Source organism: Lithobates pipiens, unplaced genomic scaffold (genome assembly GCF_037356315.1).
Source record: "Lithobates pipiens isolate NorthernLeopardFrog02 unplaced genomic scaffold, aLitPip1_a1.2 Scaffold_19, whole genome shotgun sequence".
NCBI lineage: Eukaryota > Metazoa > Chordata > Amphibia > Anura > Ranidae > Lithobates > Lithobates pipiens.
Window position 1 is genome coordinate 4,073,670 of NW_027507764.1, and position 13,186 is coordinate 4,086,855.

At 45.9% G+C, this 13,186-nt stretch overlaps 1 protein-coding gene across 1 annotated transcript in view; it reads right to left on the reverse strand.

Moving 5' to 3' along the window:
• Positions 1 to 13,186, reverse strand: part of ADGRB1 (adhesion G protein-coupled receptor B1) — an 819,205-nt gene that overhangs the window by 140,782 nt on the left and 665,237 nt on the right. Inside the window, 2 exon segments of the mRNA XM_077490484.1 lie at positions 10,703 to 10,805; positions 12,278 to 12,381. Of these exon segments, the coding sequence (XP_077346610.1) occupies positions 10,703 to 10,805; positions 12,278 to 12,381 (207 nt within the window).

Genomic DNA, 13,186 nt, shown 5'->3' on the forward strand with positions numbered 1-13,186 from the left:
AAACTGAAACAAAAAAAAACATTTTTTTTTTCAACATTTTCAGTATTTTTTTATTTGTTTAGTAAAAAAAATAATAATAATTGGGATTTTTTTATAGCAAAAAGTAAAAAATATTGTGTGTTTTTTTTTTTTTTTTAAACTTGTCGCTCTTCTTTTGTTTATAAAATAAAAACCGCAGAGGTGATCAAATACCTCCAAAAGAAAGCTCTATTTGTGGGGAAAAAAATGATAAAAATTTCATTTGGGTACAGCGTAGCACGACCGCGCAATTGTCACTCAAAGTGCGACAGCGCTGAAAGCTCAAAACTGGTCTGGGCAGGAAGGTGTTTAAGTGCCCCCCCCCCGGTATTGAAGTGGTTAAAATAGTGTCTCCTGCCAATTTTATTCTCTTTCTCTTCATTTAATAGGGTAGAACCCATCAGGTATTTCTTTAATAAAAATACTTAAAAATTTCTCTATTTTCTTTTTTTATTAGAGTAGAATAAAGTTACCCAGCGTTCACACCTATGCACTTTTTATAAGTTTTCTGCGTAGCCCCCTGGAGTTTAGGCAGGGTTGCTCCTCACAAATTTACTTGCCGGGAGTAGTTATCCTGGTAGATTGATAGAGATCTATTGATTTCTCCCGAAGTTTGGCCTGGTTGCACTTTTCTCTTCTACCAGTAGGTGGCCGAGTAAATTGGTGGTACTAGATACGAGAAGGGCAACGCAAGGTCAGGTTATGGGTCTATGGGCTGTCTCAGCCAATGGGCAGGGGTTTTCTTGAATCCCTTGGCCTGCTGGGAGAACCTATATATTTGGGTGAGGTCAGGTGATCGGGGGTTCTGTGCCACCTGGATGGCTGTCTGGGTTGGACGTGTGTCACGTTGCCCCGGGGCTCCTAGGCCGGAGATTGGGCCTATCCCGGGGACATCCTAGGCTGTCTGAGGGCCTATCCAGAAGCAAAAGAGCAGCGCAGGGTTGGGATTGCGGCTTTCAGTCCAACCAGAAGTGACGGTTCTGCCGGCCGGAGAACCTGATGTGGTCGGAGGTAGAGGGGAAGCTGTCACCACTAAGGGACCCTCCACCTTATTACCGGGGACCACCGTGAGTAGCTGAAGCAAGTACGGGAGCCGTATTCTCACCAACCGGGCATGGTGGAGAATCGGGAAACTTCAGTGGTTATCAAGCCAGGGACCCAACCAGTGGAGGTGAGGCTTGCAGAGCAGCCTTGTGTGCCAAGCCAGGGACCCAACCAGTGGAGGTGAGGCTTGCAGAGCAGCCTTGTGTGCCAAGCCAGGGACCCAACCAGTGGAGGTGAGGCTTGCAGAGCAGCCTTGTGTGCCAAGCCAGGGACCCAACCAGTGGAGGTGAGGCTTGCAGAGCAGCCTTGTGTGCCAAGCCAGGGACCCAACCAGTGGAGGTGAGGCTTGCAGAGCGGCCTTGTGTGCCAAGCCAGGGACCCAACCAGTGGAGGTGAGGCTTGCAGAGCGGCCTTGTGTGCCAAGCCAGGGACCCAACCAGTGGAGGTGAGGCTTGCAGAGCGGCCTTGTGTGCCAAGCCAGGGACCCAACCAGTGGAGGTGAGGCTTGCAGAGCAGCCTTGTGTGCCAAGCTGGGGACCGAGCAGGCCGGTGGGGTGAAGCTTGAGAAGTATCTGGAGTGCCAAGCTAGGGACCCAGCGGAGAGGCAAGGGTGACGCTTGAGGAAGATACCACCATGAAGATTGGAGGAGCCCAAGGGATTCAGTGGCACTGAATCAGAGGGTCTGTTAAAGACTGTTGCCATAGGAGACCGCATTCAGATGTGTTGTCTTTCTGGAGGCCTTTCCCCGCACGGCTGTCCTCCTATCGAAGTCTTGGAGTCTACCAATTAATCTTGGAAATACCTAAGGGTGTCTTGGCAATAAACCTCTCCCCCCCCCCCCCAAAAAAAAAAAAAGGTTTGTTAAGAGAAATAAACTCTCTTTTGCATCCAAGAAGTGTCTGGCGCCCAATAACTTTAACTACTCTACCCCCACCATGCCTCACAACCCACCACACACAGAAGGGGGTCAGCTATCCCTGGACCTGGAGGTTCTCAATAGATCAAAGGAGGCCTGGGACCTTGCTACATGTGTCTTGCAGAAACGCACTACAGTCCATGTAATGCGGTTTCTTATGGTACGCGGTCACATCTATGCGTTTTTCAGCCGGTGCATTTTTGGAAAGGGGCCGGGGACTTTTTTCCCCGCGGTAGATTATTGCATTTAGCATGTAATAGACTTCAAACTCAAGTGTTGCGCTTTTTGAGGCATTTTGCGTTTTTTTTTTTTTTTACTTTCCCCTTTGAAAACACTGTATATAGCGGGTTTGCTAAGGAGCAGGCCGGGAAGCCGGCCACCACGTCTTTAACAGACAATGAGTCATCAGCTGTCAGCGGGTTCCCCCCCTGCTGACAGCTGAATGTAAAAAAAAAAAAAAAAAAGCATTGCTGGCTAAAAAATTCAAGAAAACAAAAAACAAAAAACGGGTGTGCCTCCCCCAAATGTATACAAGGCCCTTCGGGTCTGGTATGAATTTGGAGGGGAACCCAACACCAAAATCAAAAAAGAAAATGGCGTAGGGTCCCCCCCCCCCCAAAACCAAGTCCAGACCCTTATCCAAGCATGAAGCCCGGTAGGTCAGGAAAGGGAGGTGACGAGTGAGTGCCCCACATGCCTTCAATGTGGGGGGGGTGCTTTGGGGCGCCCCCAAAGCACCTTGTCCCCACGTTAAAGGGGACAAGGGCCTCTTCCCCACAACCCTGGGCAGTGTTTGTGGGGGTCTGCGGGCAGACTGCGGGTCTGCGGGCACAACCCCCACAACCCTGGGCAGTGGTTGTGGGGGTCTGCGGGCAGGGGGCTACTCAGAATCTGAAAGCCCCTGGTAGGTCAGGAAAGGGAGTGGACGAGCGAGCGCCCCCCACCTCCCAAACCATACCAGGCCACATGCCTTCAACGTGGAGGGGTGTGCTTTGGGGCGCCCCCAAAGCACCTTGTCCCCAAGTTAAAGGGGACAAGGGCCTCTTCCCCACAACCCTGGGCAGTGGTTGTGGGGGTCTGCGGGCAGACTGCGGGTACAACCCCCACAACCCTGGGCAGTGGTTGTGGGGGTCTGCGGGCAGGGGGCTACTCAGAATCTGAAAGCCCCCGGTAGGTCAGGAAAGGCAGTGGACGAGCGAGCGCCCCCCCACCTCCCAAACCATACCAGGCCACATACCTTCAACGTGGGGGGTGTGCTTTGGGGCGCCCCCAAAGCACCTTGTCCCCACGTTAAAGGGGACAAGGGCCTCTTCCCCACAACCCTGGGCAGTGGTTGTGGGGGGTCTTATTAAGAATCTGAAAGCCACCTTTAACAAGGGCACCTCCACATCCCCCCCCCTATGTGAGTGAGTATGGGGTACATCGTACCCCTACTCATTCACCAAAAAAGTGTCACATAGAAATAAAAACTCAGACAGTTTTTGACAACTCTGTTATTAAAAAGCAAAAATAATGTCCCATGAGGTAGATCCAACCTCAGTCATGCAAATACTCCGCACTCGTTAACGGCTGACCGCCGAGTGCCTCTTCCGTGGGTGACAATTCTTAAATAGGCGATGGACGGGGGCCCCCTGGTGATGTCACCTGATGGCCCCACCCCCTTGGGACGTCACCGGCCCAGCATGCACCGTGAAGGGCCTGATATGCATTTCGGGAGGGACCGCACACCGGTTTTTTTTTTCTGAAGTTTTTCAGCTGGCATTTCTTTTATTTTTTATTTTTTACATTCAGCTGTCAGCAGGCAACCCGCTGACAGCTGATGAATCATGTTTTTATAGAGTAGAACATTAGTTAGAACCCATCAGCTATTTTTTTTTTATTATCAAAAATGAATCCTTCAACAAAATTACAATACGACAGGAAGTGATGAAGATCCCTTCCTAATTGTCTCTGGCGTCCCCCTGGATGAGAGTTCCGCCATTACGAGGACAACCGCGCGTTTTGTTTGGATTTCTGTCTCGGTGACGATGGTCGCCGGGACAACTAAGGAGGACGAATCTCCCCAGCGGGCGGGCGGGCGAGGGTCACAGTTCTCAAATTTAAAATCTTGTGCGAAAAAAAAGCCCCTAGAGCAGCGATGGCGAACGTCGGCACCCCAGATCTTTTGGAACTACACTTCCCATGATGCTCAGCCACTCTGCAGTGTAGTTGAGCATCATGGGAAATGTAGTTCCAAAACATCTGGGGGGGGGGGGGGTGATAAGGTTTCACCATTATTGCCCTAGACGAAAGAATTAAACATCCAATATCTTTTAATATCTATGTTTGTTCACAAAAAAAAAAAAAAAAAGGTCCAGCGCGTTTCGTCCATCAAAGATCCCCCCTCAATTATCAGGACTATAACACAAATACAAAAAAAAAAAGGTCCAGCGCGTTTCGTCCATCAAAGATCCCCCCCTCAATTATCAGGACTATAACACAAATACAAAAAAAAAAAAGGGTCCAGCGCGTTTCGTCCATCAAAGATCCCCCCTCAATTATCAGGACTATAACACAAATACAAAAAAAAAAAAAAAAGTCCAGCGCGTTTCGTCCATCAAAGATCCCCCCCTCAATTATCAGGACTATAACACAAATACAAAAAAATAAATAAAAAAAAAATGGCCATAGAAACACAAAACCTCCCACTAATCCAATCATATTAAAATGTACCAATACACAGGCAAAAGAAAACTCACGGCGATCAGAAATATTTATAAACACAAATCATGACTGATTATATTAATAAAATACATTATATATAATTAAAATACATAAAGAACACCGAGCTCATTAAAAATGGAAAAGATGGTTTAAATTTAGAGACTCAATTAAATCGATGTTCAATTATATAATATGTTCATTAAAAACATAATTAACAAGGTGGAAGTCTCTCCTGTGAAATGGTAACGATGGAATAAAATAAAACAACGTAATATAGACTAATTAGATTATAAATAATAACTGATAAAAATGGTGTAATATATATATATATATATAAACAGTCTATACAGAGAAGAACCCCGAAATATCAGACATACAGCAAACCCTTTAGCAGAAGACGTTTCTAAGGGAATGAAGCTAAACAATGTTACTTTGTATGTCTCGATCTCCCGTCTGATCAATGTTTATAAACAGTGTTACTTTGTATGTCTCGATCTCCCATCTGATAAATGTTTATAAACAATGTTACTTTGTAGCTCTCTATATCTCCTGTCTAATCAATGTTTATAAACAATGTTACTTTGTATGTCTCAATCTCCCTTCTGATCAATGTTTATAAACAATGTTACTTTGTATGTCTTGATCTCCCGTCTGATCAATGTTTATAAACAATGTTACTTTGTATGTCTCGATCTCCTGTCTGATCAATGTTTATAAACAATGTTACTTTGTATGTCTCGATCTCCCATCTGATAAATGTTTATAAACAATGTTACTTTGTATCTCTCTATATCTCCTGTCTAATCAATGTTTATAAACAGTGTTACTTTGTATGTCTCAATCTCCCTTCTGATCAATGTTTATAAACAATGTTACTTTGTAGCTCTCTATATCTCCTGTCTGATCAATGTTTATAAACAATGTTACTTTGTATGTCTCGATCTCCCGTCTGATCAATGTTTATAAACAATGTTACTTTGTATGTCTCGATCTCCCGTCTGATCAATGTTTATAAACAATGTTACTTTGTATGTCTCGATCTCCCGTCTGATCAATGTTTATAAACAATGTTACTTTGTATATCTCTATCTCCCGTTTGATCAATTTTTATAAACAATGTTAATTTGTATCTCTATCTCTCATCTGATCAATGTTTATAAACAATGTTACTTTGTATATCTGTATATCTCCTGTCTGATCAATGTTTATAAACAATGTTACTTTGTATCTCTCTATCTCTCACCTGATCAATGTTTATAAACAATGTTACTTTGTATCTCCTGTCTGATCAATGTTTATAAACAATGTTACTTTGTAGCTCCTGTCTAATTAATGTTTATAAACAATATTACTTTGTATCTCTCTATCTCCCATCTGATCAATGTTTATAAACAATGTTACTTTGTATCTCCTGTCTGATCAATGTTTATAAACAATGTTACTTTGTATATCTCTATCTCCTGTTTGATCAATTTTTATAAACAATGTTACTTTGTATCTCTATCTCTCATCTGATCAATGTTTATAAACAATGTTACTTTGTATCTCCCTATCTCCTGTCTGATGAATGTTTATAAACAATGTTACTTTGTATCTCCTGTCTGATCAATGTTTATAAACAATGTTACTTTGTATCTCTATCTCTCATCTGATCAATGTTTATAAACAATGTTACTTTTTATCTCTCTATCTCCTGTCTGATCAATGTTTATAAACAATGTTACTTTGTATCTCCTGTCTGATCAATGTTTATAAACAATGTTACTTTGTATATCTCTATCTCTTGTCTGATCAATGTTTCTTGCTGCTTGCCCCCCCTCCCCCCCAGTAAAACTAGAAGTAGTTAAGCATCAATGGTGAAGATTTGAGGGTAGGGTTGTTTCTGGGGGGGGGGGGGGGGCAGATGGCTCTCCTGGGATGGGGGACCCCGATGTGAAGGGGGGGGGGATTTAATTTGTGTTCATGGGATGCCCCCTGACTTTTTTTCCTCCACCCACAGATCAGACAGTCCAGATCCGGCCCTTTGGTAGATTTTCCCCGTTTCCTGTTCCGGAGTGTTGCCCATCCTACTTAGATATTTATCGATGACCAAAGCGAACGACCACATCAGCCAATCACAGGTCCTTCCCGTCTTTTTTTTTCCAAACAACAATTGAAACCCGCTCAGCTGTGCGGAACGTGCCGCGGAGATAATTCTCAGCGCTTGCGTTAATTACGGGGCAGACGCCAAAGCGGGTGACGGGCCGCGGCCTCTTGGGAATGGATTCGGCCCTCTCTCGGTTTTATTGCCGCTCTGACTAATTAGGGGCATTCGCTGTAAAACGCGCCCGCTGTGAAATGGCGTGATGGACGGAGGACATCGGAGCGCCCGAGCGGAGCGCACGTGGTGGTGGTGGTGGTGAGATAAGGGGGGGGGGAGGGGCGCTTCGGAGAAAGGATGAAGGCCGCTCATGTCTGACACGGCGGCCCTCGGAAGTGCAGATGGGAATTCTGGGTCAGCGCCCATTACCTCCTTCTCTGTACACAGGATATACACAGGATAGGACGCAATTCTCTTACTGGGTGGGAAATATAGCTGGCCTCTCTACGCGTTTCGCTCCCCCGCCGGCCACCCGGGATCGCGAGAGCCAGAACGGGGATTTGCGCATGTAAACGCACAAATCCCTGTCCACACAGGTGAGAGGAGACAGATCGTTTGTTCCTAGTACGTAGCAACAGCGATATGTCTCCTCCTCCAGTCAGTCCGATCCCTCCCCACAGTTAGAACACACACGAGGCGAACACATTTAACCCCTTGATCGCCCCCCCCCCCCCCCCCCTAGTGTTAACTTCAGTGACATTTACACAGTAATCAGGGCATTTTTATAGCACTGATCGCTGATGGTCCCAAAAATGTGTTTTGTTTTTCTTTTCTTTTTTTATATATATCAATAAAGCAATCATTTTTACAAACTAGTAATCAATTCTTTGAGCTGCGTATAGACAGGCCCTTGGGAGAAAAACGTTTTCTTTTCTATATAATTATTGGGCTCGCAATGTTCTGTCTATACCTAGGGAAGGTGGGTACCCAACCTTGCCATACCACCAAAAGCACAGCGTGACACGACCGCGCAATTGTCAGTTAAAGCCACTCCCTTCCTCCACAGATGCAGCAACCAATTGTAACTAACTCCCTTTCTCCAATAATGCAACAACCAATCACAACTTACTCCCCTTACCCCAACGATGCAGCAACCAATCACAGCTCACTCCCTTCCTCTGATTACGCAGCAACCAATCGTAGCTCACGTCCTTCCTCCGATGATGCAGCAACAACCAATCACAACCTAATCCCTTCCTCTGATGATGCAACAACCAATCACAACTTACTCTATTCTTCTGATGATGCAACAACCAATCGTAGCACACTTTCTTCCTCCGATGATGCAACAACCAATCACAACCTAATCCCTTCCTCCTGAGAGCAACAAGCAATCGCAACTTACTCCCTCCCTCCGATGATGCAACAACCAATCACAACCTAATCCCTTCCTCCTGAGAGCAACAACCAATCGCAACTTACGCCCTCCCTCCGATGATGCAACAACCAATCACAACCTAATCCCTTCCTCCTGAGCAACAACCAATCACAACCTAATCCCTTCCTCCTGAGAGCAACAACCAATCACAACCTAATCCCTTCCTCCTGAGAGCAACAAGCAATCACAACTTATTCCCTCCCTCCAATGATGCAACAACCAATCACAACTTACTCCCTCCAATGATGCAACAACCAATCACAACTTACGCCCTCCCTCCGATGATGCAACAAGCAATCACAACTTACGCCCTCCCTCCGATGATGCAACAACCAATTGCAACTTACTCCCTCCGATGATGCAACAACCAATCACAACTTACTCCCTTCCTTTTATGATGCAACAACCAATCGCAACTTACTCTCTCCCTCCAATGATGCAACAACCAATCGCAACTTACGCCCGCCCTCCGATGATGCAACAAGCAATCGCAACTTACTCCCTCCCTCCGATGATGCAACAACCAATTGCAACTTACTCCCTTCCTTTTATGATGCAACAAGCAATCGCAACTTACTCCCTCCCTCCAATGATGCAACAACCAATCACAACTTACTCCCTCCGATGATACAACAACCAATCACAACTTACTCCCTTCCTTTTATGATGCAACAAGCAATCGCAACTTACTCCCTCCCTCCAATGATGCAACAACCAATCACAACTTACGCCCTCCCTCCGATGATGCAACAAGCAATCACAACTTACTCCCTTCCTTTTATGATGCAACAAGCAATCGCAACTTACTCCCTCCCTCCGATGATGCAACAAGCAATCACAACTTACGCCCTCCCTCCGATGATGCAACAACCAATTGCAACTTACTCCCTTCCTTTTATGATACAACAACCAATCACAACTTACTCCCTTCCTTTTATGATGCAACAAGCAATCGCAACTTACTCCCTCCCTCCAATGATGCAACAACCAATCACAACTTACTCCCTCCCTCCGATGATGCAACAAGCAATCGCAACTTACTCCCTTCCTTTTATGATGCAACAAGCAATCGCAACTTACTCCCTCCCTCCGATGATGCAACAAGCAATCACAACTTACGCCCTCCCTCCGATGATGCAACAACCAATTGCAACTTACTCCCTCCGATGATGCAACAACCAATCACAACTTACTCCCTTCCTTTTATGATGCAACAACCAATCGCAACTTACTCCCTCCCTCCAATGATGCAACAACCAATCACAACTTACTCCCTTCCTTTTATGATGCAACAACCAATTGCAACTTACTCCCTCCCTCCAATGATGCAACAACCAATCACAACTTACTCTGATGATGCAACAACCAATCACAACTAATGCCGCGTACACACAAGCGTAATTTCCGTTGGAAAAAACTTGGATGGTTTTTCCGACGGAATCCCGCTCAAGCTTGTCTTGCATACACCTGGGTCACACAAAAGTTCAATGAACTTTCGACCGCCAAGAACGCGGTGACGTACAACACCACGACAAGCCGGGAAAATTAAGTCCAATGCTTCCGAGCGTGCGCCGAATTGTCTCCAAGCATGGGTAGGAATTTTGCGCTTCGGAAATTGCTACAGACGATCGGAATTTCCGATCTGAACTTTTTCCGACCGAAAAATAGAGAACCTGGTCTCAATCTTTTGCTGGCGGGAATTCCGCCAGCAAAAGTCCGATGGAGCGTTACACGCGGTCGCAATTTCCAACCAAAACCTCACATCAGACTTTTGCTTGCCGAATTTCGGATCGTGTGTACGCGACATTACTCCCTTCCTCTGATGATGCAACAACCAATCACAACCTCATCCTTTCCTCCGATGATGCAACAACCAACCACAACTTACTCCCTTCCTGTGATTATGCAACAACCAATCACAACCTAATCCCTTCCTCCTGAGAGCAACAACCAATCACAACTCACTCCTTTTCTCCAGCAATGCACCAACCAATCACAACTTACTCCCTTCCTCCGATGATGCAACATCCAATCACAACTTACTCCCTTCCTCTGATGATGCAACAACCAATCACAACCTAATTCCTTCCCCCTGAGAGCAACAACCAATCACAACTCACTCCTTTTATCCAACGAAGCACCAACCAATCACAACTTAACCCTGTCCTCCAATGATGCAACAACCAATCACAACTCACTCCCTCCTGAGCTTTGCATTAGGGAAGCCCATTTATTTAGACACTAGGTTTTGTGGCCCCCCTGAAGCCCAGGGCCGTTGGTAGCAGCTATACTGCGACATTAGAGTGCTATTCTATATAAACGCATCTCACAGTGTGCGGCAGTAATGCGCAGTCAAATGTGCGATGGAGGCCCTTAAAGTGAACTTGCTTCATCCTGCATTAGCAGAGCTCAAGTTTGCCTGAAACGCGACACTTCCAAGTTACACTTCATCTTCCCGAAAAAAAAAAAACGGCCATTTCCCTTCCCACCTCTACATCATACCTTGTTCCTGGTCTGCGTTTGCCCAACGAGTATTAAGGCGTTGGAGGAAATGATGGACAAGCAGAAGTTGATCAAAATGACGGAGCGCTCCGACCGGATGTACCTAAAAACATAGATGGGAATACGTTTATTGTTTATTAGAGACATCAATATAGTCACGTTATAGAGCCCTGCCTTCGAAGAGCTTACAACCGAATCCAGGGGTGGGCAACCTGGGCACTCCCGCTGTGGTGAAACTACAAATCCCATCACTCCTCCGGGAACTGTGTCCATGGCTGTAGGAGTCTTGCCGTGCCTCATGGGACTTCAAGTTTCACCCCCCTCCGGTGACCTACCCCTAAAGTCTCTTTATCTCATACATCCATACTAGGTCCAATGTACCTACCGGCATGTATTTGGGTTGCGGGAGGAAATCAGAGTATTCGGAGGAAACCCAGGCAAGCATAGGGAGATCATGCAAGCTTCATGTAGATCGTGTCCTTGCGAGGACTTGTACCCAGTGCTGCAAAGCAGATATACCCACCACCAGTGGCAGCACAGTGGCTCAGTGGTTAGCACTTCCGATGACTGATTTAAAGCACTCTTACCTATTAAAATAATGTTTTCTCTCCTTTTTCCTCCTCCCACCCTCTTACACAATTGGAGAATGTTTACCCATGTTTGGAAATGTTTAGAACCTTTTTGAACTTCCTAATTACTCTCCTAGAAGGGAATTACATTGAGGCCCCCCCTGCTGCCTCCTGGTCATCTGTAAGTCAGCAGGTCCACTGCATGTAAGGAGGAGGTCCGGTACAGGTCATAATGAGGTCACCAGGTCCACTACAGGTCATAATGAGGTCACCAGGTCCACTACAGGTCATAATGAGGTCACCAGGTCCACTACAGGTCATAATGAGGTCACCAGGTCCACTACAGGTCATAATGAGGTCACCTGCACATCAGGAGGAGATCCACTGTAAGTCAAAAGAAGGTGAACTGCTATTCAAAAGGAGGTCAACTGAAACTCGGAAAGAGATTAACTTGCAAGTCAGAAGGAGGTCAACTGCAGATCAGGAGGAGGTCAACTGTAAGTCAGGAGGAACTGCTATTTGGAAGCAGGTCAACTGAAGGTCAGAAGGAAGTCAACTGCTAGTTATAAGGAGGTCAACTTCTAGTTAGGAGGACTTCAACTGCTATTCAGAAGGAGGCCAACCGAAGGTCAGAAGGAGGTCAACTGCTAGTTATAAGGAGGTCAACTGCTAGTTAGGAGGACGTCAACTGCTATTCAGAAGGAGGCCAACCGAAGGTCAGAAGGAGGTCAACTGCTAGTTATACGGAGGTCAACTGCTAGTCAGGAGGACATCAACTGCTATTCAGAAGGAGGCCAACCGAATGTCAGAAGGAGGTCAACTAAAGGTTATAAGGGAGTCAACTGCTAGTTGTAAGGAGGTTAGCTGCAGATCAGAAGGAGGCTAACAAAATCAGAAGGAGGACAACTGAAGGCCAGAAGTTGGCCAACTGTAAGGGTTTCTCCATAATAAAGATCGAGTTTGTCTGAGAGTCATACAACACCCGGGATAAAACACTGTAACTCACCTCCATACCGACACATAGATGATGATGAGAAGCAGAAGGGTGAGCGAGGAGACACCACAGCCAACAATCAGAGTGACTGACGGGACGAGGACCTTCTCCATGTTCTGGAAGAGAAAGGAGGAAAACGTTCATATAAAGTACAGTATATATGACTGTCTGCCACACAAGCTATTAAAAAACGGTGTCATGTCATAGAAAACTCAATTTTATGTAGGAACAGTCCACAGATTCCAGGCAGATGCCAGGCAGGGTTCCTCAGAATCCCCCCTTCTCCTAGAGTCAGCTCAGATGTTGGCCAGACATTACGGTGGGATTATAGGTCTCCCTAGGAAATCCACAGATATATTACATCAAGATTTACTGTACCCTATACTGAGTTCTGCAGTTTCCTATAGATGGAATGTTAGTAGAGCGCTGAACTGAAGACCTGGGAAAAGGAATTGGGCTTAAGGACCGGACTCAGGCGGACAGCTCACTGTCAGGTGGGGTATCCCTGAGCGTCCCCAAAACAGTCTGAGGAATGTGAAAAAGGATGAGAGCGCCAAGGAACTGATATCAGTCCAGTAAGTTCTTTAGTATTGTTCACGGCAACAGAATAAAGTTAGAGACAGCTACAGATTGGCGCTATGTTACCACAGACTGCTACAGATTGGCACTATGTTACCAGAGACTGCTACAGATTGGCACTATGTTACCGGAGACAGCTACAGATTGGCGCTATGTTACCGGAGACAGCTACAGATTGGCACTATGTTACCAGAGACTGCTACAGATTGGCACTATGTTACCAGAGACTGCTACAGATTGGCACTATGTTACCGGAGACAGCTACAGATTGGCGCTATGTTACCGGAGACAGCTACAGATTGGCGCTATGTTACCAGAGACTGCTACAGATTGGCGCCATGT